The 27882-nt window shown below is 31.4% G+C and overlaps 2 protein-coding genes across 2 annotated transcripts; both read left to right on the forward strand.

The window, feature by feature from the left end:
* Positions 1–4586: 4586 nt before the first annotated feature.
* LOC137821167 (anthranilate phosphoribosyltransferase, chloroplastic) lies at positions 4587–9850 on the forward strand. Its single transcript, XM_068625634.1, has 10 exons — positions 4587–5002; positions 5082–5225; positions 5292–5453; positions 5533–5616; positions 6611–6799; positions 7536–7626; positions 7979–8038; positions 8145–8263; positions 9345–9479; positions 9557–9850. Exons 1-10 carry the CDS (start codon positions 4814–4816, stop codon positions 9587–9589), a joined length of 1206 nt encoding a protein of 401 aa, XP_068481735.1. The 5' UTR covers positions 4587–4813; the 3' UTR covers positions 9590–9850.
* Positions 9851–14725: 4875 nt separating this feature from the next.
* LOC137820464 (uncharacterized) lies at positions 14726–21859 on the forward strand. Its single transcript, XM_068624573.1, has 5 exons — positions 14726–16511; positions 17104–18093; positions 18623–18848; positions 19619–19761; positions 21364–21859. The coding sequence occupies exons 1-5, from the start codon at positions 15141–15143 to the stop codon at positions 21682–21684; spliced, it is 3051 nt and encodes a 1016-aa protein (XP_068480674.1). The 5' UTR covers positions 14726–15140; the 3' UTR covers positions 21685–21859.
* The last annotated feature ends 6023 nt before the right edge of the window (positions 21860–27882 follow it).

Here is a 27882-nt window from a genome sequence, read left to right on the forward strand (position 1 = left end):
CATCCCTTGATGGATGAGATACAAAGCATTCTTGTCATTCTTCTTCTGATCATGATGCGCTAGTTGTTGCGTCTCAGTGCATTATCAACTAATGCAGACACTCTACTCTCAACGACATCTCATAACTCATGATAATCAAACAAAACTCTCATTTGCACACACACCACTGATTGTAATTTTTTCCATCAAGGATAAGGACTGATAATTGGGTAGAGTTCATGATAACAGACTGACTTTGATACCAGTTGTAGAAACTAATTGAAGAAAATAACAGAAGACAAAAAGTTGTAGAAACTGATTGAACGTAATTGCACAAAATTGTAAAATTGTTGAACTGATACATTCATTTTGATTTGCTTCAATTATATAATAAAATTACAATTACTAAAAATTATAAAATAGGAATACTAACAGCCCTGTAAACTAACCACTAATGCAATATTAATGGTAAATAATTTAAGACTAATAAAATTTGAATTAATAACCAACAAAGAAGTCGTGCTAATTAATAATGACTTTTGTAATACCGAAATCGTGGCACTTGTAATGACTTCAACTTATAGAAATTGTATCACATAGAAAAGACCAATTGTATAAAAGTTGCATGAAATTGTAATATTTTATGAAAGTTTGATTAAATGTGTTCTAAATTTCAATAATTATTACTCCTGAATATTCTAAATTTATAATAATTTAAACTTTTAAACAACTTAATTTATATTGTATGAATAATATTTCAGGCTCTAAAATTATTATTAATTACATTTGTCAATATATAGGTAATAACATTAAATGTGTCAATTCAATTTTTGTTTTATAAGAAAATTTTATTGACAAAGTAAACATAAATAAATTTAAAATCACAACGAGCATGTTAGGTGACTTGGTGATTAAAAAAAAAAAAGGTGACTTGGTGATTAAGAGAAAATGCATGGATCAAAAGACGCTTCTTCCACTCTTTCAACTTGACTTTCCAAGTTTCATCATTAAAAATGGGGAGATTGTTAAGGAAGAAGTTTAACATTTTACAATTTTGATTAAGTGTCTAAACCAACAAAGCATGTAGTTGCGTTTGGTCAGACAAAAAACAAATCATATCATTATATTGTTTGTTAAATGATAAGAGATTGTTGATCAACAACAACATTTATCAATTGAAGAATGAGAAAGAGACGAAAGAACATTGAACAAACCTTACACTTCATTTGATAAGCATTGATGAATGTCAGACAGAAGGAGCATCACAAAGATAAACCAAAACGTCTGATAAAGAAGTTGATGCAAACCCATATGAGAGACTGTAGTAAAAAATAAGAGGTCACATAGCTAGAGACTTGATCAAGAGTTTACTAGGAATTTATGCCTAATTGGGCTTGTTTGGACCTTCTATAAGGCATTTGGGCCCAAGTTCAACTTAATGTCATTTTTCCCCTTTTCATTGGAGATTTTATTGAAGCATGGATTGCCACATGTAAATGGTTAGGATTTTAGAAGCCTAAAGGACAAATCACTAGTGCTACATGTCACTATGTGAGTGGATAGGATTTTAGGATCTTAGAGACAAGTTTAGGAGAGTAAGACACTATAAATAAGAGTGTTTACCATGTAATATGGATATACTTTGTTTGAGTAATGAATTTTCTACCAAATTGGTTTCAAAATTTCTCTTAGTCTCTCTTTTCATTTGCTCTCATTCTCAAAAGCTTAGAGCATTGTTAGAAGGTTGACCTAACCTCCTTCCTAACACTTATTATCCTCCATAAACTCGTGGTTTCCATTGTTTTTTATCTTCACTTCTTCAATTTCCATTCAAATCCATTTCAACAGAAGAATTTGTCAATGAACCAATGAGAACCCCATCAGAAGTTAAAGAGTATCAGATGATAAACTTAATGCAGACTCCAAACTAACAAAAGATCAAAGAATATCCTGAAGCTTGAGTCTACTTACAGATATTACCTCCTAGATTTATCCTCAAGAAGACTCGCGCTAGACATCAATGTTCAAATATTTCTTGGTACATGAGCTAAAACTACAAGGACCACCAATTCTCTAGACACAACTACTTTCAAATTTTTGCCCAACAACTTGTCTATACGGTGCACCTTTACCATGTAATGGTATATAATGCTCTAATATCGAGGTAAGTATATGTTGTCAATCATGTAAAAGATTGCATAAAGAAGAAAAACATTTTAAACTACTTAAGGTGCATTAAATACAATGGTTAAGTTAAAGCTCGTAAGACCAAAGGAAGACGTGAAAGAAGAGTTGAAGTTGCGCAACGACTATAAACAGTCTCTTAACGATTACCTTCTTTCAACGAATATATAAAGCCTATCATTAAGAAGAATAGTACAAGAGTAAAGAATGCACTATGTCAAAATGTTGTCAAGAAGATAAACAATCCTAAAATGTTTCAAAAAGGATCCCAAAGCTTAAACTAGGATCACTGTCAAAATTTCAATCTTTTCCATGTTAGTAAGAAGTAACTAAAGAGTAAATAATACACAATTTAGCCAAAAGTGTTTGGAGGTTTTTCCTTAACATCAAATTTAGTAAACAACAAACGAGAAGTTAAAGATGAAAAGTGTGATGGAGAACAAATTGCAACCCTAAAAAAGAAAACCTCACCATAAATAAATAAAGAAGAAGAAGGCCAAGAAGACCTTAGTCACGACAAATAACTAACATTGAATACTTAAATTTAAGGGAAAACTTTTGACTTAAAATCTAATTAATTATAAATAATAATTAATTAATAGATTATACTAAACTTTAATTAATCAAAATTTGAAATAGAATTTAGTTACTATGAAATCAAATGAAAAGAAAAGGGATAAATATATATTTGTAGTCCTGCTTTTACATTACAAAAAATATACATTATAAATACGAAATGTTGTGCCAATGAAATTAAAAAAATGTCCCTTAAAATTTCAAAATATAAAGAACAATATTTTAAATCCTTATTCAGATTTGGATGATGCATTAATATTTTCTAACTCAATATAAAAACATATTAAATAATTAAGAATATTTAAAAATCCTATAAAACAAAATGGTATTAGAATATATACAAAGAAAACGAAACTAGCTCAAACTAGAATTAGATTCTTGCAACATGAAATCTTTCAAGGCACAATAACTCCAGTAACTCCCACATCCTGAAGCATAAAATTTGCCTCTAAATTCTTCAATAAATGATAAAGGATAAGTTCAAAAACCTTAGCGAGACTTTAAAGTATTAGAGTTATAAGTAAACTATTATTTAATAGACTTAGAAAAACCACAAACCCTGGACAAAAAAAACCACGTTAACAAAAAATGGAAAATTAAAAAAAGTTGCGAGCTATGTAGCACAGATACGGATACCGACACTTACACGACATGGATACGAACACGGAGATACGTATAATCTCTAAAATGTAGGACACGGAGTTCAAAAGAATTTGTTCCTTATTTTTATAATCATAATAAAAATTTATACAATAAATTTGAATTTTTAGAAAATTATTGTATTTATACCTTTTAAAATTTAGAATTTTCAAAAATCCAACAAATATTTTTTGAATTGAACATTTCATTGATAAGTGTCCTACGAGCGTCGATACCGATACGTGTATCTGACACGGATACACCCATTTAAGATAAGTGTCTGAGCCTCATAGCGAGGTACCATTTTGCAATGATACTAAAAAATAAGTAACAAAGTTATTATCCATATTATTATGTATTGATAAATTTTATTTTAAATCTCTTCCATCAAAATACCTTCACTTTCATGCATAACGATTCTACAAAAGGAAATTTTTTATATTGATGGTATAAAAACTATATTAATATAATCAACTTACTTCCATATGAAAACAAAAGTGAAGTCATTTTAAGATTAGATAATAGAAGAACTAATATACAATTTATTCATTTATTATAAAATTTTCATTTTAATTTTTCTTAAGCGATTATTGATCATAACTAATATAGTTTAATATAAAGGCGAGTATCACATGGTTTCCAAAGTTATGACTTAATTTTTTATAGAATTATTTCCATTAAAAAATGCAATAGCATTTTGATGAATCAAAATTTAAAATGGACAATTAAACTTGAATAGAACTAATTTAACTCTAAAATAAATATGAATAAATGTTTTCAAGACATATCCTAACAACAAACACTCTTGTGCTCACACAATACGTACAAAATGATAAACAAATATAATTATTTTAATGAATAGTAAGTAAATTACTTGATTGAATTGTCCATGTAAAAATAGTTTAATTAGTTTAATTTAAAATATTGTTTAATTTTCAAATATGTTAATTTTTTAGAGCTAAAATATGTAATTAATTATAACAACCAAAAAAACTACAAAAGTATCAAGTCCAACTAATATTTTTCTTTTAAAAAAATTAAAATAAAAGAAGATCATATATTTTGTATGTACATTTTTTACAATAGATTTTGTGCGTAATATTGTTTAATATATATTATATATGGATTAAAAATATATTAAAATTTTTAAAAAAAATGTGCATCTCACAAATCACACTATTACAATTGTTTTGTTTTATTTTCTAAACATTTTAACTTTTTTTTATTTCTTTTTCTTGTTTTCAATTTCTCACCCACCTTTAAAATCACAAAACTTTGTCTGAAATTTATTTATGTGAATTGTAATGTTAATTTATGTATTTGATGGTGTAAATCACTATTCTCAAGTGTAAGATGTGAGTTCTTTAAATTCTCTATCTCTGATTCATTCTTAACTATTATCACTTTCTTTAACCAAATCCAGTTCTTCTTCAACATGACACACCCACAATCTCTCTTCTCACCCTGCACTCTTCCGTTTCCTTCATGCTATTCCAATCTCAGCTCCCAACGACGCCGTTTCTTTTCTCATCCAGTTTCACCCCTAATTCAAACGACCTCGATTGCCTCCTCAAACGCCACCGTTTCCAGCAATGTAGCTACCTCCATTCAACCTCTGCCCCAGGTCACTCCACAATTCATCAGATTTTAGTTCATAATTTTATGTTTCATTCTTTTAATTTAAATCTAAAACGCGTTTCTAGCTGATTGAAACGCTGATTTCCCGGGTGAATTTGTCGGAAGATGAAGCCGAAGCGTGTCTGGACTCGCTGCTTCAGGACCCAAACGAGGCCTTAATCAGCGCGGTTCTTGTGCTTCTCAGAGCCAAAGGAGAGACTTTCGAAGAAGTGAGTGGTTGTGTTTGCAAAGTTTGAGTTTTTATATTTTGTTGATTTGTTTTTGTGGATTCGTAGGTTGTGGGGTTAGCAAGGGCAATGTTGAGACATGCGACGAAGGTTGAGGGATTGAACGATGTTGTGGATATTGTGGGAACAGGAGGGGACGGTGCCAACACCGTCAACATTTCAACGGGGGCTTCCATTCTCACGGCGGCTTGCGGTGCCAGAGTTGCGAAGGTGTTTGCTGTTGTTAAGTTGCGGTGTGTGAGTAAATTGAAATTGTGTGGTTGAAATTTGAAAGGGTGATGTGTTGCAGCAAGGGAACCGGTCCAGTTCTTCTGCGTGTGGAAGTGCGGACGTGTTAGAAGCCCTCGGAGTGGTGATTGATTTAGGTCCTGAGGTTAGTGCAAGATATCAATTACCAATTTGGAAATCATCTGGACACAATTATTTTGGGGTGTTTTTTTAAAGTGTATTACTTTTGATAATCTATGTTGATCTCAAAATGGGTATTTGTTACTAGAGAGTTTTTTTTTAATTGTTTAGGCATCAGAGGTTGGAAAATTTGTGTTTTTATTATGTTTTAAAAAATAACATTTCGATCAAACATTGTTTTCTGAATTTTCTTTATCTTTTTTTCCCCACAAAATTGTTTTCATGCGATATGGAAAAAGGGTTTTACTGCAGTAAAAAAAATGCTGCATTATTTAACTTTCTCAAGTTGAAAAAGAAATTATCATTTCGATCAAACATTGTTTTCTGATTTTTTTTTTCTTTTTTTCCCCACAAAATTGTTTTCATGCTAGATGTAAAAAGGGTTTTACCGCAGTAAAAAATAGCTGCATTATTTAACTTTCCCAATTTGTAAAAAAACAAACATTACTTTTATTGATTATTTATGTGGTAACTAATTAAAGTTTTTTACTCTAAATGTCCAAAGAATATACAGGACCAATCAAACAGGACTTTATCATTCTTAGAAATCATGATTTTTGATATATATGAATTTCAGGAATCATGATTACCAAAACAACACTAGAAACACAGGAGGAAATGCATTTAAGTTGTCTTTATTTTGTAATATCGAAGATTGTCACAAAACTGGAACTGTGACCACTGCTGCAATATATTAACAATACTAATCTTTCTGTTAGTGTTCAATTTATGTAATGAAATTGATATTATCCAATACTGTGGTGTATTTCGGGCTTACTTAGAAAATAAAAGTGGTAAGTTTGTTAGTTAAGCTCTGATGCATTTATTGCTCAGTAATATGCATTTTTGTGTATGTTGACTATAGGTTTGTCTTGCATTGATAGAATTTATTGAACAGAAATTGCTATTATTGATGTGTTTGCTTATTTGTTTTTGTTTTGTTATGTTTTGTGAATTAGGGAGTAAAGAAGTGTGTGAATGAAGCTGGGATTGGGTTTATGATGTCTCCAAAATATCACCCGTCGATGAAGATTGTCAGGCCAATAAGAAAGAAGTTGAAGATCAAAACTGTATTCAATATATTGGGTCCAATGTTGAATCCAGCACACGCACCTTTTGCAGTTGTTGGAGTATACACAGAGGACTTGGTAAGTGCCATCCTGTCTTACAGGTTTGACTTGTTATTTATTCAAATAATCTTACAGAAAAGACTTTCGTATCACTCTAATATTTACATGCAGAGTAATCTTCTTCGCAAGTTTTTGGAAAGCCAAAATTGAGTTAAGGATAGAATATCTAAATCATGAAAGGATAAAATATAAAAGTCTATTTGCTCTAAATTTGGAATTAAAGATTTGTAATTTTGAAATCAGGTTGAATTTTGAAGGAATGTTCACATTGAAATCCTACGAACAAGCTGAATTCTTTTCTGTATTATCAACTTGTTTTAGTATTTTTTTTTTCTTTATTCTATAAAGTTGGTCTGTAAAGCATCTGAACTCCGACTTGTTTTTTTCCTTCACATTTTTTTTATTTGTATCCTTCTAAAAATCTCTATAATCCATTGGTTGAACTATTCATCCCTATAGATTGTTTCTCCTCAAATTAAAACTTTTAAATTGCCCAGAGTCATTCTGTTTAACTGAAGAGATTGTACCACAAATCGAATTTGACTTGTTTTATTGGGGAATTGTATTTGTCAAACAAACATTATGGATTATGTGGTTTTTTATACTCTTATTCCAGAAACATTTGCTTTTGTTTATTACTTTTGTATCTTTTCCTTAAAAATAAGATAGAGGTTGAATGGTTGAGGACTAATGTTTCTGACTTTCTCCATCTATGTCATCCCTAATTAGCTATTGGTCATGTTTTTCTGGATAGGTCTCCAAAATGGCTAAAGCACTCAACAGATTTGGCATGAAAAGAGCTTTAGTTGTTCACTCTGAAGGTTTGGATGAGATGAGTCCTCTTGGTAAGATCTCTAGTTTGTTTCTGTATCTGAAATATTTTTCTTTTAAGTTATAAATATCTTAAGCCTATTATGAATAAACTTCTCCATAAGAGCTTACTGGAGAAGAAATAGATTGGTAAAAAAATGAATCAAACTCTTATTACGAGTTAGAATGAAGTTATATGCTTCAACTTTTGGAAAAGTTAGACAAGAAAACTTCTAAAAGGCTCATGGTGAATAATTTAGTTTTAACTTATGAGAAGGAAAGGTTGATTCATTTTATCGCCATATTTTCTCTTCTCTCATAAGTGTGTTTTGAGAAGTTTTTCTAAATCGGTACTATATCTGATCCAGTTATTTGCATTACATGCAGGACCTGGTTTAGTGCTTGATGTTACTGCTGACAGGGTTGATAAGTTCTCATTTGATCCCTGTAAGCATATGTTAGTTTATGGTTTTATATGATTCTGTTATGCAGTAAATTAATAAATCTCTCATGCTGCCAATTGAGTGCTATAATAGATCTTTCATTGGAACAGTGGACTTTGACATTCCTCGTTGTACTATTGAGGACTTAAAAGGTGGTGGTCCCGAGTACAATGCAGAGGTTCTGAAGCGTGTTCTAGGTGGAGAGAAGGGGGCTATTGCAGATGCTTTAGTGAGTACATCTGTTTCATTTCCTTTTTTTTCTTTTAAATATTTTTTGGGGCTGAGAGGATGACATCTTTGTGTAAGTCGTGGGAAGATGCTAGGAGTTTACGAAACTTTGATTGAGATGGAACATGTGCCCTTCTAAATTTGGCCTTGTTACCTTCAAATTTTGTACACATTATTTTGATTGTAACACATCTTACCAAGTGGTTTAGGCATTAATGCACCCTTACAAAACCGCCTTATAAAGTGACAATTATTCGCGTATTATATTTTGATACTATCTATAGTCAATATGGAACTTGAGTTTTTTGTAATACATCCCCCTCACATCCAAAACTATTGAACTTAGTATGTGGATAAGATGGTGAGTGACCTTTTTAATGGATTTAGGATAGGTTCTGATACTATTTTACAAAGAGGTTTATACAGTTGAGTTAGGCATAAACTACTTTGTAAGTTAACCTTTATAATTTTATGGGTTTACGACTCTGATTGCTGTGGAATCATGTTAGTAACCTACCTTGATATCTTGTTTTTCCCTTTTAATATTCTTTTTCCAGCATTAACATTTTGCATCTAAAACAGATAAAAATTGTCCACTTGACGTAATAGGAACAGCAGTTGTTTGGGTCTGTATTTTTCTTTTACTCGGAAGTAGAAAGCTTTAGGGTCCTATTTTATTGAAATCCATTTAGGGCCGCTGTTTATTGTCCTATTCATATAAAACTTTCACAGTGAAATTCCCAATTTCACGAGTTATCCATGTGTTGTTTTGGGGAGTTTTAAGTTGACTGGCGAAGGCCTAACACAGCCCTCCTTTATTCTATAACTTGGAACTGGCCGAGACCATAGAGTTTATAATCAAACTAAATAATGCTGTCTGTTAATGCAACCAACCACATCTTGGTGAGATAAGACTTTTTTGCTGTTAAAATATCGAAATTCGTGTTTATCTCCTGCATAAAATATTTTGATACTTGTCTCATTCTTTATGAATAATCTGGTCTCCTCTGATATTTTGAATGCATTCTCTTGTCTTTTAATTAAGACATGTTTTACTTATTCTGTGCAAACAAAATGGTTAGATTCTAAATGCAGCAGCGGCTCTATTGGTTAGTGGCCATGTGAGGAACCTAGCTGAAGGGGTGGCTCTGGCGCGGGAAACACAACAATCAGGGAAGGCTCTGAAAACTCTCAACTTGTTTAAGGATGTCTCAAATGTGAGTTAAGTTGGATAGTGAACCTACTCAGTTGCAATGCTGTATTGACTAACCTCTTTTCCTGTTTTGTTTTGCAGAAATTTAAAGATGATGTGGGCATGGATGTCTGAATCGTGACTCAGATTTGACTTTTGTAATTCAGGCCTCATGCAGTACATGTTTTACAGAGATGTACAAAAATAATCTCTGTACTGTGCAAAAAAGGGTTTTAGAATAGAAAGAAGGATCATAAATTGTTTACATTTACGTCACAAAAAAGTGACATTGGAAATGGATTCTTTTTGTATCTGAAAAAAAAGGAACCTTGAGTTTTTGAGATTTTGTGTTAGATTTCGTCAAGACAAGATGCTAATAAAGCTTGCATTCATTAAGTGGAATTGTTGCAAAAAAAAGGTTACTTGGTGCTTTCTTTATATTATTTGAATATCTTAAATGCTTTCATCTTTTCCGTTTCCAAACCCCATATTTCCCTGTCTACTCTACTTTTTCCTTACACTTATCTATAAACTAATATCACCTCTTTTTCCTTACACTTATCTATAAACTAATATCACCTCTTTTTCCTTACACTTACGATGGTGTGATTTTTTTTTTTCAAAATTACTAAATTGAGTTTTTCTTAAATACGGATTTGAGAAAGTCCTTATTGGTTGATAACTCCATGACGAAGTTGTCACCCAATTGACAAATTTGTGTATTTTCCTGTTACTGAAGTCATCATATTACTGCTTTTTCTTATAAATTGGAATTATGGCTTTACCTTCTTTTTAACTTCTTATTTTAATTATCTATATATCTATATTTTAATTACAAAAGTGAAATTGAAAACATAAAATAATATATAAACTAATTAGTAATATATAAATTAAAACTATTAATGTAGTTAATTGAAAAATTTATTAATATTTTTTTATTATAATAATGTTACTTTTACAAATAATATTTAGGTCATGTTTCTAAAGACGTAATTCGTTGTTTTTAAATGATAAATTTTGAATATGGTTTTTTATTTAGGTTAGATTTTTTTTATTATGTAATTTAAAAGAAAAAACAAAATTAAAATAAATTATCGTAAAGGGTTATTCCCCTTGAAAAGGGATTTTATGAGTATGTTTTTTTATTTCCTTGAGGATATGATGAGAGTCCTTGTCCGAGGTTTTGGAATTTCTGAGAATATTTGTTTGATCTAGAGATTTCGTCCCTACTTTTGAAGCTTACCAAAATCCAATGTTGGATTAGAATACATAGTCTTCTTTTGGAATATTGGCAACCAAAAGCTATGTTTTATATTACTAAAGGGGTTGATACCCCGCTAACTCTTAATGATTACACAATGAATAAATCTAGAAGATTTTTTGCTAGGGTCCTAATTGATATTGATATGTTATCAAATTGTCCAATCAAAATTTGGTGGAAATGTCTGACTATGTTTCCATTGCAGATATTGAATATGAGAAGTTGCCTCTAGTTTGCTCATCATGCAAAATGATTGGTCATAATTTATCTGAATGTAGGAGACAACTTGATACTAATACAGGTAATACTTTTTTGCCTAAATTTGTGGTTGTTCAATATAAGTTTGTTGTTGCTCAGTCCAAGGAAGCTAGCATCTCGAATAGCCAACAGGAAGAAGTTTCTCAAAAGAGGGAAATGAGGGACAAACCAATTTTACAATCTATTGATAATGTTCTAAATTTTGATGTTATTGTATATGTTAAGGATATTGTTGTAGTTCATGATGTTGTTGTTCAGAAAGTCAATAAGAATTTGTTTGTTGTTCCTAACCCTATTGATGATATAGAGATTGAGTCTGGATCTCTGGTTGATATTTTTGCTAATATGCCCTTGTTGAAGAGTTTTCATGAGTCGGGAGATTTACTATAAGAAAAGGACTCCTTGTCTATTGTTGACAAAAAAAAATTCATCTAAAACTATCTCTAATGATTTGACCTTGCAAAATTGTTTTGAATCCCTTTTAGGTTGGAGAATGTAGTAGCATAGACCAATTGCACTACCCAAGTTAAGTTGGCTTTCGACAAAAATGTTGCATCTTATGGCCTAACATATGTTTCTCTAGATGTTGCTTTGGTGTCTGATGTTGTCTTTTAGAAGTTTACTCTTTTGACAATTGTGCCTAATACAAATGTTGCTCTAGAGTCTAATGCGGTTCCCTCTTCAAGTGTTACTTTGTTTCTGAAAGAATATGAAATTGTTGCTAAGTATTTGAATGGTGAGGCTGATACGGGACAACCTCTTAGTGATAATGGAGATGATGTTGTTAAAATTACTAGGAGGTTTGGACATCCTATAAAATGTTTTAAAATGTTTGTTAATAAGAAAGGAAAATCATTGTTTTTTTGTGATATTTATCTATAGGTGTTGTTTTAGTTCTTTTGTTTACTCCATAGTTTTTCTTTGGGGTTATTTCTTAAAAGGTGTTAAAACCTATGTTCTAATTAATATAGATGGAAGTTCTTCATTGTATATGGGTATTGGTCTAGTCTTTGTTTTGTTTGTTTTTTTTTTTTAATAATATTTTTTTACGTTATGGTAGGATGCTTAAAATGAAGCTTTATTTAAAAAAGATTATGATAAATATTTTAAATTAAGTTGAAAATATTATTGAATATATATAAAATAATTTAATAAAATTGTACAATCAAATTATTCATGAAATTTTGTCCCATATAAGTTAGTCTCCAATGGTCTTCCTTGTGATTTATGCTCTATGCTAGTGGTGGAGGTGGTTGAATTTCCCTTTATTACCATGTTCATGATTGCACACTTTCTATCTATCTTTTCATTAATTGCATGGGTAGTATTTGTGTAAGGAGGTTTATAACTACCCATAAATGATGTTAGATTATATGACTATGATAGTGTGATAAAAAAAAGGTGACAAATATATTTCACGATCGTAAACAAAATTGAATGGGACAAAAAAGTTTTACAGGTAAAAGTAACTTGTTGAAATAAAAATTGATGATAAAGGTTGTGAGGATGTTCTATAAATTCGAACAATTTCAAGTGTTGAATATTAGATTAATCAATATATTATCGTTTGTGTATTTGAAGAAAACCAACACATTAATAATTATGTTGGGGGTATGTGTTGTAGGATCTACTTTGATGTATCATATTATATTGTTGAAAAGAAAAATGTCATATAACTCTTGAATATTTGGTGCCACTTATATGTTATATGTTATATATATATAGTAAGATGATTGTATATTTTGTATTATTATGCAAATGGTGATTCCCATATAACTCATTTTCTTGAAATTAATTGACTATGATAATCATTTCCATTGCAATTCGCTTTTATAATATTATGACCAATATATATGTTCTTTCTTTCATATTTTCTTTATAAAGTTTATATAAGTTTAATGGGTCTTGAGGAATACTTTCCTAAAGAACAAATTATCTCTAATTAATTCGATGAGATTTTATGGTTGTGAAACATAAGAGGTACAACAACAAATCTAATAGAAGAAACATCCACCTTTATTAAGCATCACACTTTAGATTTGAAGGTTTGAGGTGAAGAGTTCATAAAAATTGCATTATAAAGTAACAAACTAACTTTATATCAATACACTTAGATTAACAAAATTCTAATTTTACATAGTGATCAGTTAATAACTTCTTATGATGGTGGTGGAAATGTTAGTAAAATAAGACTATTATAAGAACTTGACTAGTAGAAATATATTGGTAATTTTCCAAAAAATTAATAAGCTTGTAAATTATAATTATTTGGATCCATTTAATTGGAAAAATATAAAATAGGATTTTGATGGGAGAAATGTGATTGAGATGAAAATAATAAGAATATTTATTGAAATGTTTATTCTCTAACATCTTTGTAAGGAAATGCAAAATATAAGAAGGGAGGGATAAATTGTGTTTTTTTAAAATTTCATAAATATCCTCGTTTAATGATTACTTAAATAATAATTTCTTATGACAGACAATTTGTTAATGACTTTTTAACCTATATTGCATCTGATTGGATGAAATAGATACAACTTCATAACTTAATATATTTACTTGTTTAAAAACTTTTATAAATCAATTCTCACAATAATTCTTCTTCTTAAGTTAATGTAGATAATAATAATATACAATATAAAGGAGACCGGGGAAGAAAAATACATCAAATATTTTTTATAGTGATTTGTTTGACAAAACACACTTTGTCTATGATGTTGGAAGTCACAAAGTGAGGAGAGAAACTTCATCACTAGAAAATTCTAAGCTCAAATAAGTGAGAGCATAAAATATTGTATTTGAGTGTAATATGTATTCAAAATATATAATTTGCCTTACTTCCTAAGAACTTTCCTTTATTTATAGAACTTTTGAGAATCTTATCACACTTATCTTTATGTATTAACATAATATCATGTAAAGAATAACAACTATCATAATAAAATTAAGTAACAAAAATATTATTAATTAATATATCTTTAGTTTTTATGTATCGACATAATATCATATAAAGAATAAAAACTATCATAATATAATTGAACAATAAAAACATTATCAATTAATATTTTTTTTTATCAGCTGTTTAAGCATAATATCATATAAAAAATTAAAAATTATCATAACATAATTAAACAACAAGATTTATCAATTAATATATCTTTAATATTTGTGTATCTCACATATGAGTTATAAGTTCGATTAAGATTCCGTATACCAAATTTGATTAAAGTAATTTGAACACAGTAAAATATTCATTATCAATCAAACTCTTGAATACCTGATATGATGTTTATTACATAGTTATCTAAAAATGAGAACGATAATGTTTATTAGCTTTTATTAAATAATCTGCAATCTTATTCACACCACTTACCTAATTGAATTAAAAAGAAAAGATTTTCGGGTTTAATTAAGAGTGTACCATATTAGTTATAACAAGGACGAATACCACAATAGTCCCTCAAACCATAAAAAGATACCAACTCAAACCAACTAACAAAGTCCTTCAAACAATCTAAAAAACATTGTTTAAAGTAATAACTAACCAAGTTTCATGCAACTACAAAATTGTATCACTCATATAATTAAAAGATTTTAAACTCATCATTGTGAAAAAAGTTATTTATTTGAAACGGATCCCTCTGATATAGTTATTTAAAGAAATTATTGGACTAACAAATTATTTTTTTTCTTAAAAAAAGTTGTGATTTTCTAAAAATACAAATACAAAATATCTCTGGATAATCAATATGTAACATTAAATTGATAAGAAAATAAGATATGAAGTTGGTCAAACTCAACTGAGTTTTAAAAAAAGTTCAATTGTTTGATTGGTAGGTAAAACAAGATGCACATAAATAAATGGTCGTATATTTATTTATACTGGTAGTTTTGAATCCACTTTTCTCCCATCTCACAATTCTTTTTTCTCTCTGTTTTTTATTTTTTTGAGGACAAAAAAACAAATATCAGATTCTTATTTTTATTTTTCTTTCATTTTTTTTAATTTTTATTATTTTTGTTTCCCTCTGCATCATCATCGCCTTCCCTGTGCGATTTTCACCTCTATCGAACCGTGCGGTTCCTTCGAGAACCTTCCGAAGCTTCGCATCTTCGATCAATCGCATGTAACCTTCTATATTTTTTTTGGTCGAATTTGAAGCCATGAATGCGCGCGGAGAACTCAGTTCTCCGGATCCGTTGGATTCGTTTCCTCCGTTACGGGTTCGGGAATCGGACGGTGCGTCGGACGATTCCGAGTTCGAGAGGTATTGCAGCGCCAACTCGGTGATGGGAACGCCCAGCACCAGCATGAGCATGTGCAGCGCTGTCACGCTCTTCCACGATTTCTCCGATTACGATTTCGCCTCTTCCGCGGAGGGTTTCGAGAGTTTCAGTTTGGGAAAGGGAACGGCGGAGGCGAATCGTGCCGGCGACCGAAGACGGAGTCTGCGGTACGGTTCCAGTGGATTGGAGCTGTACGGTGATTGCAGTGAGGAGCTCGCTTTGACTGCGCTCGATTCATCGGAGTTGATTGGGTTTAACCGGATCGGAGTGTCGAATGGGAACGGTGAAGTGAGTGTTGGAGAAGGTGGTAAAAATGGTTTTGAAATTCAAATTGATAAAAGGGAAGAGGAAGAAGAAGAAGAAGAAGAATTGGAAGAGTTATCGGAGGGTGATGATTCTATGTATAACTATGACAGTGATGGTAATGGTGATGATGATGGTGATGGTGGGAAGGAAATTTATTTGACGGAAAACATGGGTTATTGTGAAGAAACGGAAGTGAGAAACGAGAACTCTTTGTTTATGAACACTTCCGTGGCCTATGGTTCGCTAGACTTGGATGATTTTTTGCTGCAAAACGGTCCCGTTTGTGTCATGTCTGATCTATTCCACACTCAGCGAAAAAAGAATGATAGATTGAATTCGGGTTCTGGTCAAAAGGAGCAAGGGCAGAATGAAAAGAACATGGTTATAGTCAATGAAGTTGAAGAAACTAAAGATATAGGTTATTCTGATGCCGTAGAAGAGGTTAGGGACAGAGAAGTTGTTATGCCTGTTTACTTAGAGGAAAGTTCTGCACCAATCGATTCTCCGCGCAGTGTCAAAATGCCGGTCCGAGGTTCTGGGGATTTGGTTAGTTGTCCTGAAATTTCTTCGGTTGCCGAGGTGGATGAAGTTGATTTGGAGCTGCGGGAGAAAGAAGCTCCTCGCAATATGGGTTTGGGTGTTAATGGTTGTGGTTGGACGGAGAAGGGGAATGTGAACAGTGAAGAAGCTATTGCAGCTAGTGATGCTTATGGTGTAAAGTCGGTGCTTGATGATTCTATGTTCCGGCTTGATCACATTACTGATGATAGCCAATTTCATAAAAGTTATTCCAATACATCCAGCCATCTTGAGAACGTTATTTCAAAATCATTTGAGTGTATTGAATCAACTGCGCAGCTGCCAGACAGTGGAATGAAGAAAACGTTAGAGAGTTCGTCCACTTCAACAAATCTCTTACAGAAAAGTCCTGTGGTATCTAAGGTGAGCAATGCATCCCATTGTCTTTCAGGTTATCATTTTCAATTCAACCCTTTTCAGTTAATATTTGCCACTTGAATTTTGTCAATTTTAATTAATGCGTAGTCCCGTTGTTTAAGTTGGGGTTGTAGTTGTTGTGTTATGGTCATAGTTGCATTATGACTGTTGTAGGCCAATATGGAGAACGATCACAGTGTGATGTACTTGTGATAACTGCAACCAAATTGTAGTGGCTGGATCAAGTGGTGTGTAGTCTCTATCTAAAACGTTGTGTAAACCCATTGGGTTGCCATTTGAGGAAGATTATTTTGGCTGAGTAATGTAATTATTTATTACTAATTCTATAAGATGTATGCAATTGAAACTAGAGCCTAGCATCTAAATTAATTTTTGAATTTTGAAACGTTAGATGTGTGATTTAACTAGCCTTATAATTTTTATTTTTATTTTTATGTCAAGGTTGCTATTATGCCATATCCCTTAAAAGAGATGGTGATAAATGATGTCATAGACTTATTGTTGAAGTTACTCATTTTTGGCTGCACATATACTTGATTTGACATTGTGGTATTGGATGTTTCACTAAATATTGCAGACAGAAGACTTTGAGCTAAGTGAATTTTATGACGAGGTTGTTCAGGAAATGGAAGAAATTTTACTGGAATCAGTGGATTCTCCTGGGGCTAGGCTTTCCATTGGTAACAGATTGGCTGAGCCTCAATTTTCTATGCCTTCAAGAGATGGTGGGTTGACTGCTTCTACTTCTAGCACAGATGATGCTTACCTGCTAGTTCAACGGCCAAGAAGAATTGATAGGATTGAAGTGGTAGGTGCGAGGCAGAAGAAAGGGGATGTTTCTTTCAGTGAAAGATTGGTTGGAGTGAAGGAATACACTGTGTACAAAATTAAAGTGTGGAGTGGCAAGGACCAGTGGGAGGTTGAAAGGCGATATCGTGATTTCTTCACTCTCTATAGTTGCATGAAAGCATTATTCAAAGAGCAAGGCTGGAAACTACCTTTGCCATGGTCTTCTGTTGAGAAGGAAACCCAGATATTTAGAAGTGCATCTCCTGATATTATTGTGAAGAGAAGTGTCCTCATTCAAGAGTGTTTACAGTCTATTATCCATTCCAGGTTCTCTTTAAGTCCTCCTAGGGCATTGACATGGTTTTTGTCCCATCAAGATTCGTACCCTATTTCACCTGTGTCAAATGTACTGGTGTCTCAGTCTTCTTTTACAAGATGGAAAAGTTTTCGAAACGTTTCCAATTTAGGAAAGACAATTTCACTCATTGTTGAAATTCCACCAAACAAATCTATCAAACAGTTGTTAGAAGCACAGCATCATACCTGTGCTGGATGCCATAAGCATTTTGATGATGGAAAGACTTTGATTTGGGATTTTGTACAGACATTTGGATGGGGGAAGCCTCGACTTTGTGAATACACGGGCCAATTGTTTTGTTATTCTTGCCACACAAATGAGACTGCAGTCTTGCCAGCCAGAGTTTTACATCACTGGGATTTTACTCATTATCATGTTTCTCAGCTGGCAAAATCCTATCTAGATTCTATATATGAACAGGTAAATTTAATTCTAATGTTTGTCTTTTATAATGTTCTTACCTTATCTTTGATGTGAATGTTTATATTCCACGTTAATATTTAAAAACTTATTTGGTTGAGGAAGTAAAGAAAAACGATAGAAAGTGAGAGAAAGTTCTGAGATAGAATGTCCAAATTGAAGAGTTCTATTTACCATTGCATAACTCTTTATTCCTGCAGGGTGGATATATGCTAATGTAGGATTACTAGTTTTGAATGAGTTCTGTTTATTTGCTTGCAATTACGATTAGCATTGTGAACATATATCATTGGATTTTTCTTCCAGGAGTCCCCAGGATGTGTTCTAAGTAGAAAATAATGCATAACTCGGGATTGGACACTGAAATATTTGTGTTTATGTGAAATCTGTGTTGTGTTTTCTTGGTTGTTTATCAATTAATACACTAGATGCATGCTATTCTTTTCCTCCTTGTACTTTTTTCTGTTGTATATTTTGTAATATTCTTACCATTCACTTTTCAATTTTATTGATTAAATTTCTTCTGCAGCCCATGCTCTGTGTCACTGCCGTTAATCCCTTCCTTTTGTCAAAGGTCCCAGCTTTACTTCATATTATGAGTGTCAGAAAAAAGATAGGTATAATGCTTCCATACGTTCGCTGCCCGTTTCGGAGGGCCATTAACAGAGGACTTGGAAACAGGAGATATCTTCTTGAAAGCAATGACTTTTTTGCTCTTAGAGATTTGATTGATCTTTCCAGAGGAGTCTTTGCTGGTTAGTTTCTATTATTGTTGTTTATTAGTGCTTTAAATGAGAGTTCGTTTCAATTAGTCATACATGTGTTTCACTTCTTTTGATTGCTCAATGATATCTAAAGCTCAGTTTTGATGGATGCGCAGACATGCATAATTTGTTAAGTCAGATTGTATTACTGATTTCTTCTTTTTCCTCTTTCTAATTGGATGGATTTATTACTCATTATGTACTTTGAATTTATATTCATGGTGTGGTGAATATAGATTTGATTTATTTTAATTTAGGGATTAATTGGGGTTGGAGAATATCAGTTTTTTTATCTGGTTCAATGGATCTCTCTCTACCCTATGGTACCCAGTCATTGTCGGTTCTTGATTAACTGTTTAAACAGATAGCATGAAAGGCATATGGTATCTAAACTATGTGAGGTAACAACAGTAGTAAGCATCTTAAAATTATAGCTCATAAAACCTTCAGGGATGTGGCTGTGTCAGTTTTAACTATTTATTTAGTGGATAGACCTGCAAATCAAGATGTGGGATCCAGTTTTACTCTGGTGGTAATGAACATATTTTTGTTTGGAGGTGGGCAATAAGTATTGAAACTAACAAGAAATGGAATTCATTACTAAGATAAAGTTAAAGAAATCAGCCTATGTAGAATTATCATGCAGATTGTGTGTTTCATTTTTCTTTGTTTTATGCAATCCGGAGCTAACCATTGGTTAATTTATAAGTTGTTGCATTCCCTATATCCAGTGTTCTTAACAAATAGCAACTTTTTTGCAGCACTTCCTGTGATGGTGGAAACTGTGTCAAGGAAAATCATGGAACACATTACTGACCAATGCCTTGTATGCTGTGATGTGGGAGACCCGTGTAATGCCCGACAAGATTGTAGTGACCCATCTTCTCTAATTTTCCCATTTCAGGTGTGTATATGTCAATAGCTAAGATTCTATAGTGTAGAATTAGATAATATCGATGAGAAGAGTAACGATTTTTTAGAATTTTAATCAGGCTCCATAGGGGCTTAGTGCACAGTAGCAAATAAAAGTACACTAGAATCTATTGATGAATAAATCAAATAAGATTTGACAACGTATAGTGATAAGAACTTGGGCATTATGGGGTGCCTAAGTCCTACATTGAGTGATATGAGATACTTGCTGGAGTATTCAAGTGTTTGGTTTTCCCCCTTAATAGCTAGCTTTTGAGGGTGGGATCCTCAAATGCTAGGGTACTTATCAATCGGTATTGGAACCTAGTTGGAAGTGTCTCGGAAAGGACTACCTATAGAGGTTGTTCTCCCCCTCAATAACTTGTTTTTGAGGGTGGGTTTCCAAGTGCTTGGGTTTGCACAGAAAGAGGTTTAGGAATCTCGAACATTTTGTGGACAAATGATTTTTGTGAAACGAAGAGGAAAAGATGGAAGAGAAAAATGAATGGCAATGATGAATTCGGAGATTTCAGTTGTATAATAAAACTTGTCTGTGGCTCTGCATATAACAACACTTTTTGAGTTTTTATAAAGTACCAAAACAGTATTGATTTGGTTCATGAAACAATTTAGCTGTACCGTGTACTTTAGGGGATCTAAAATTGAATTCAAATATAGAACTTGTTTAAATTGTTTTACACGATGCTCAAATGTTTTGGTTATTTGCATTGGATCCCCAGGGAATGCCTCCTTAAGTATATTTTACTTTTAATTCTATACTTCTTTACTTCTACTTGTATGAAATACACTTATATATGTCTAGAGGGTGGGGGGAAATTCATTAAAGATCTGGTACAGCCCAACTGTAGTAGATAAAAATACGCAAAAAAGAACTTGTAAGAAAAAAAAAGAAACACATCATTCTCAAGTGTTGATTAACCCCGTATCACGTTTCTAACTTCTACTTTCTATTTGACACGTTTCACAAATCCAACTTTTTAGCTGAAATAAGTACTTGTTGAACTACCTCCTTTAAATGTATCTATCCATCTACCAGAAAATAAGGAACAGGATTCCACCAACTGGATGTTTTGTTAGGCACATACCTGATGTTTTACATCGGGTAAAAGCTAGCAAAGCGGGTCTTACGTTACTATTTAGTTGCACCAGTGGGAATATTAAAGAGCAATGCTTCTTTGTTTGACCTGTTCTTGTTTTTTCTTGATAAAGCAATCTATTGTGAAGGAAAAATGACTATTTTGATATAAAATCACATTGTGTTTCTTCATTGTCTATATTTGTGTTCAGATTATGTAATATTTTGTGTAACGTTGGAACTATAAAACTCAAGTCTCCTTTCAGTAGAAAGTTGGGAATTTTATTGGGGTAGGGGGGATTATGCTATTTTGTCTTATGAGAGTTTGTAAAACTTTCCTGATGTTTGCAGCAAGACCAGGAATCAATCCTATCCCGTTTATGTTTTTCTCTAAAAAGTGAAAATGGTTCACTTTTTATCCATTTCACTTTCATAGTTTCAAATTCTTTTAATATTAATGAAAAGTTGAAGTCTCAATATAGTCTAAATTTTCACCAGGAAGACGAGATTGAAAGGTGCAAAGCTTGCCAGTTGGTTTTCCACAAGCATTGCTTTAGAAAACTTGCAAATTGTCCTTGTGGGGCTCAACTCAGATTGAAGGAGACAAGGAGCTTAACTAACAGAGGAAGCCAAAGGGGGGGTGGTGGTGGTGGTGAAAGCAGAGGAGCTTTGGACTTATTAGGCAGAGGACTGAGTTCTGGGTTGTCAACAAGGTTCCTGTCTGGATTATTTACGAATGAAAAGGCAGAGAAGAGTAGTAGGGAGCATAAAGACGAAAATATTATTTTAATGGGCTCCTTACCTACCACTTCTTTATGATCACCAAGTGCTGTCTCTCTATTTCTTACGTTTATCCGCTATACCATTACATACATTTTATTACATCTTAGGATGTTTCTTCAATAAACACATTTGTCCATGTAGTCAAATTTTGGGTTTCTCATTCTTTGTAAAAAAATAATTAATGTATAGTGTTGCGCCTTATTCTATTTTATCTACGCTCACTGGATACTTGTTTTTGTTCATTCCAGGATAATACAATTTAGGGCTATTGCAGAAAAAAAAAAAAAAACACTCTTGGGGGTTTTGCATTCTGTTTTCCGATAAAATTCATTTTATTCTTTTAAAATTATATTCCGTATATTTTGGAATACATCTTTTGTCATTTTGAAATATATAAGATGAATTTTGGATTGAACAATTTAGAATACATGTGTATTCAAAATTGTACATTCTGTAATACATTATTTTGGACTTTTTGTAAATATTTTATATTTTACTTGAATTAATTTCAAACATAATTTATTTTATAGAGTATTTTTTAATTTTAAAATAAATAATTTATGTAATGGAAAAGTATTTTTTTAATAGGAATAATATTCACCAAAAGATTATGGAATGATGATAATATCTCTTTTTAAATTTCTGTACAATATCATTCTAAAATTTAAAAATACAAATTTTAAGTATAAAGTTTGTAAATATCTGGTATAAATAATATTCTCATTCATGACGTCTCAAACTAACTATAATGAATTGTGAGTTTCGTCATGTTTGAGTATCTTTTGTCACATCCACAATTAATTATGTGTTGTAGAATGTCGGTAATACTCCTAAATATACATTGCATTCACTGAACTAGTGCATTAGACACTTGAAAAATAAAAATAAAAAGTCTTGGTAACATAATAATGGAAATAACTGACAGGACAAACATGTTTGTGCTGAGATGATGATCATGTTTAGTCATCATTTGGACTATGTGGTCAACATGACACAACAATACACATGGTCGATCTTTGTCCATCTGAGGAAGTATGTAAGGATGTGACATTAATATGAGCTAGGGCTTATATTTGATTGCATATGTAGATATGACCATCCCGAGTTGGTCTTACATGTGCATGAGTGCAACACTTCCTCATACATACTCACAAACATTCAGATAGACGACGAGTTGTCTCCATGGTATCCCAAGCCGAATTGAGTTGGATGAAGCTTGGTTTGGATGCAACGAAAAATGAAAATTGACTAAAGAAGGAATGGAAGTGAATTGGTGGTAGGTTTTCACGTACGAAGCTTGAAAAGTAGAATAGTACTCTACGATTTTCCTAAGCTAAGTTCACTTGAACTTCTAGCTAGGAGAAAGCTGAGACAAGAGAGTGAATGAATCTAAATTTGTGTAGATTTTCATTACTCAATTTAAGTCTAAAATGTACATGAAGGTGAGCCCTATTTATAGGGAAAGAAGGAGCAAGTTCCGTATGCAACAAACTACCAAGGTACTCACCCGCCCCAGCCTCTCATTAACCCTAGCTTGTATGGAAAGTTAGGGTTTGTAGGAGCTCTTGTCATGTGGCTTCTAACCCTAAGTTTAGGGCATTTTATGCATGGTTATCAAACTCACGAGTTAACTCGTATGAGTTTGCATTTTTACTCACCATTTCCGAGTTAACTCGAAAACAAACTCGATTTTGGAGCAAACTCGATAGAACGGAAGCAAACTTAGTGAAATCGATTGAGTCCAAAGGGTATTATTTTTAACCCAAAACGACCTTGCGTTAGGGTTAAAAAAACTCACTTTATGCTCGTGTTTGGGTTCGCATTGAGGTGACATTCAAGTCGCCTTCTTTTGTGGTTGCCTCTGTTCGTGGTTGTCTCCATTCGTTGTTGTCGTCGTTTGTGGTCATCATTCGTGGTTGGCTCGCCTTTCTCGTCGTCGATCTTAGTTCTGATAGTTTTGCATCGTCGACAGCCCCGCTGAGTGGTCCGCGCCTAGATTAATGTTTTGTGTTCTCTTCTCTCTGGTTTAAGTGGATTTTGAGTTATGTATTGTGAGTGAAATAAAAAAAGTACCTGCAATTAGGTTTTCTTTTAATTGAAAATGAGTGAGAATTTGGAAGATTACATATTTGCTGCATTTTATTTAGAAGTGTTTTCTTTTTAATTGAATTTTTTAATTTCGTTCTTTTTATAAATTCATGTTTTCTTAAAGTATGTGTGGAGTGGATCAAATTCAAGTGAGAGCAATTCTATATTATTTTGTAATATTTGTATAAACTTATTTGTTTTGAATATTTTGAATTTATATTATTCTCATTCACTACTAAATATAATTGTTTTATTAGTATTTTGATATTTTGTTTTAAATACTTTAATTAATTTATTATTGAAATATTTTTTTCATACAAAGTAAACTCTTACGAGTTTACAAGTCGACTCTATATAGCTCCCACTAGTTTACGTAGACTTTCGAGTTTGACAACCTTAATTTTATTATGTTATGCATGACTCAAAATATAAAGCCAGAAACTGAAAATCCTACTATACTATGTACTTTTTCTACAAGGCTTAAAAGAAAAAGTGTTTTCATATGTGTCTCTTCTCTTATCATGTATTGTGGAGACTAGATATGTATGGTTGGTCCTCCCATTATACCTCCATTAAAAATATTTTTCCTATGCAATATGGTCAAGGGTGACACCTTGTTTGTTTTTTGAGATTTATCTTCCTCCTAATTCATGAATCTACCTGTAAAACACAACAAACATTAGAACTACACAAAATAGAACATAAAAGTTATGTTTTGATTTTTTAGATACTAGGTGTTCATTTTATTGTTCTGTTTTATTTTATCTTTTTGTTTCTTATTAACTAGCATAGGTAATGATGACATGTCATTGAAAGTAGAAGTTGTACCTTTTGTTTGAGAAGAGTGCAAGAGTATGCATAGTGATTTTGAAGGTTTGAGCCCATACTTTCTTCTTTTTTGACTTTTTATGGATTTTTCTTTTTTTATTTTTTTGTTTTAATTTTATTTCATCCTCTCTCACTTGTTGAGGTGTGAGAGGACATAAAATTAAACTTATTTCTATTGAAAGATAAGGTTATTTTATTGGTATGACCCTCATGATAAGATCATATTGTCAAAATTTTCCAAGTATTGTGTATCCTATCTCTACAGGAACAATGTCACACATCACATTTTCTAGATATTTCCTACAACTATGTACATACTTACTTGGTGTTGGAATACTGCTCCACTATCTTGACTTATTCAATCTAGCTTATATGGGTGAGGATGTGATAAGGCTAATTTTTCAACCAATCTATAACTACAACAATTGCAATAAGAGCCATTATTCATAATTATTGAACAAATGTTTTCAAAAACTCTACAACATGTGTGAAATATTTTCTCTCGTTGAGATCGTTCCAATTTTGTCAATCAGCTTTGTAGAAGCTTTTTCACCAAAAGTAACTCCACTTTTTAAGGTTGAATTTCTGCCATAGAAGTTTCAACTTCTTCTTCACTGGGTGAAGAAAAGAAAATGTTAATGTTTCTAGTATCTTTTTCTTTTAAAATCATGTTTCTTTTTTAAAGATATTAAGAAGAATAATGTTTTTTTTTTAAGACACTCCAAATATTGAACATTTTTAGTTTTAATTTTTTTAGAAGATTCTTTATAATTATGTTTTTCTTTTTCTTTATTTTTCTCTCCTTTTCCTCTCTTTTTCTCATGATCTCTCTTCTTTATATTTAGAGGAGTAACCTCCTTCTTATAATATTTCTTGACATAGGAGTTAGAGTAATCTTTCCAAAAATATGTTTTTCTTCATTGTTTTCCTACACTATTGTGACTACGTATTTCTTTTTCTTTTTTTTTCTGTTTTGCTATATGTTCTTTATTTCTATTTTTTTTTACATTAATATATTTGTGAATTTTATATTATAATTTAAAGGATAAACAATTTATATAAAAAAAATAAGGAAATCTTCATTATATTATAAATATAGATAGATCTTCATGTGCTTCATAAGGTAATAACATTGTTGTTATTTTTATATTACTTTATTTTTTTGTTTTTGTTTTTTATATGATCAATTTTAATTGTTTTGGTTCCTTTCGTTAGTTGTCTTGGTCCCCTTTAGTTTTTTAAGTTTTTACCTTGTCACAAAATAGGAATCAGTAGTATAAATTGCTAGAAATTTTATAGTATTTTGAAAAAAATAAACTTAATGTAGATGTTCCTCTTCATTATCTTTCTTCTTTTTCTTGGTCACCCACTTTCTTATTCTCCATTTTTAACATGTGTAGGTTATTTTTAGCTGCATAGTCTTCTTCCCCTCTGCGGAAGCATTGCGGTATAAACCATGCATTCTTGTGTTTTGATGATTTTAGGTCTCTAGTGCTTATTAAATGTTCATAATATAAATTTGTCTTATTTAATGTTTAATGTATATTCGTAATTTGAATTTCGGTGCACATTATCTATAACACTTGCGAGTATTACCATGACTAATCACTTATAAAAAAGTATAAATATTTAAGATATTGTAAAATTCTTCCAAAAACTAAGAGCATCATATTCTTCTAAAGATCCACCCTTAAACATAGGTCCCAAATATCTATTTGTTATCAACATAACACAATTGTAAGGCCTCAACCCTATAACTTAATAACAATGAAAAACATAAATATAAATTATATACATGAATATATATTTACAAATTCATCTTAAGAGACTTTTATATAATATGTTGCGTAAGTCCTCATGGTACAACATAAATCTTTCATACAGGATACCAAAGTTACCAAATTAGCAAAAGTATAAAAGAAAAATCATGATATGAAAAAAAAAGTAATTGAAAGTGTGTTTTAAAAGATAAGAAATAATGATATGATCAACACATTCATGTGATCCCCACACAAAATAATAGTAACATTATCAGACACAAAGAGTAATGTTTGCATAAGCTACATTAAACATATGTGTTCAAAGTAAGCACTACATAAGCAAGTATATCAAAAGACTAAAATAATACAACGACCTTTGAAAAAACGAGAAAATAGACTTGAAAGTCATGTATCATACACAAAAGGAAAATTTTGAAATGATACACACCTAAAATGTTTAAATGAAGTTCAATCTCATATCTCAACTTTGAGTCACACAACTTACCCACTTTAAATACATATGAGGCATGTTGATATATAAACTCTTAAAAACATAGAGGTAATATAAAACTTTTACCTTTCTAAATATAACATTAACGCCCCTAATATAACAACATGTGTACCAACAATCCAATCAGGTCTAACTCACATGGTCACACACCTAATACTCACACTCTCATGAGCCTATCAAGCTTATCATATTTCAAAATGAATATATTTTTTTTATTTAGAATTTAGAATGTGTTACGAAGTGGACTTTAAGTCTAACCCAACCCCATAAAATCGGCTCATACGGTTGAGGTTTGCATTCTCTTATATACAATGAAATATTTTTATCTCTAGTGGATGTGGGATCTTCCAAGAGAATGGATTCACCCTTTAACCTATCAATCTATAACACAACTCAATTGGGTGGGAAAAAACTATAAATAGTCTTTCTTTCTTTTTTTACTTTTAATTCACTTTCATGACCACATTTTTAAAAGTTATACTCTTGAAAAATATGTAGTGTCTTAAAATTACAAAATCATGTTTTAATTTAATAATATTTAATCACATAATTATCACATTAAACTAAAGTTAAGTAACTAAAAATGGTATTTAATAAAAATAAAGTAAAAATAATAACATAAAAAAATAATTATTAAGACTGATAAAAAATATATTAAAAGATTATATCAGACAACAAAACGCTAACTAAAAGTAAATTTAGTAAAATCTCAAAGGACTAAAAACAAAATCTACCAAAAAAATTATATATAATTGTCACATCAAAATAGTCATCAAATCACCGTCTAATGGTAATACCAACTAGAAGAATAAACCATTAACTAATAAAAATTTAGAGATTAATAGTCCAACATTTATTCGAGGACAAATAAAAAACTTTAAAACTAAAGGAAATAAAACATTTTACCCAAAAATTTAGTTAAGGAGTTAACATCCTTCAACAATTTTTTTTCATAGGTTCCATTTAAAAACCGAACCCCTTTCTGAAGAGTTTGCATTGGACATTGATTACGACATTAGTAAGAAAATAATGACTGGTTGCACGTAA

This window comes from Phaseolus vulgaris, chromosome 9 (genome assembly GCF_000499845.2).
Source record: "Phaseolus vulgaris cultivar G19833 chromosome 9, P. vulgaris v2.0, whole genome shotgun sequence".
Classification (NCBI taxonomy): domain Eukaryota; kingdom Viridiplantae; phylum Streptophyta; class Magnoliopsida; order Fabales; family Fabaceae; genus Phaseolus; species Phaseolus vulgaris.

Excerpts from the sequence above, each read along its gene's own strand:
- LOC137821167 (XM_068625634.1), top strand. The coding sequence starts at position 4,814 with ATGACACACCCACAATCTCTCTTCTCACCCTGCACTCTTCCGTTTCCT. Across the intron at positions 5,617-6,610 it reads TGATTGATTTAGGTCCTGAG|GGAGTAAAGAAGTGTGTGAA; the intron begins GTTAGTGCAAGA and ends TTTGTGAATTAG. Across the intron at positions 9,480-9,556 it reads TGTTTAAGGATGTCTCAAAT|AAATTTAAAGATGATGTGGG; the intron begins GTGAGTTAAGTT and ends TTTGTTTTGCAG.
- LOC137820464 (XM_068624573.1), top strand. The coding sequence starts at position 15,141 with ATGAATGCGCGCGGAGAACTCAGTTCTCCGGATCCGTTGGATTCGTTT. Across the intron at positions 16,512-17,103 it reads AAAGTCCTGTGGTATCTAAG|ACAGAAGACTTTGAGCTAAG; the intron begins GTGAGCAATGCA and ends TAAATATTGCAG. Across the intron at positions 19,762-21,363 it reads CTCTAATTTTCCCATTTCAG|GAAGACGAGATTGAAAGGTG; the intron begins GTGTGTATATGT and ends AATTTTCACCAG.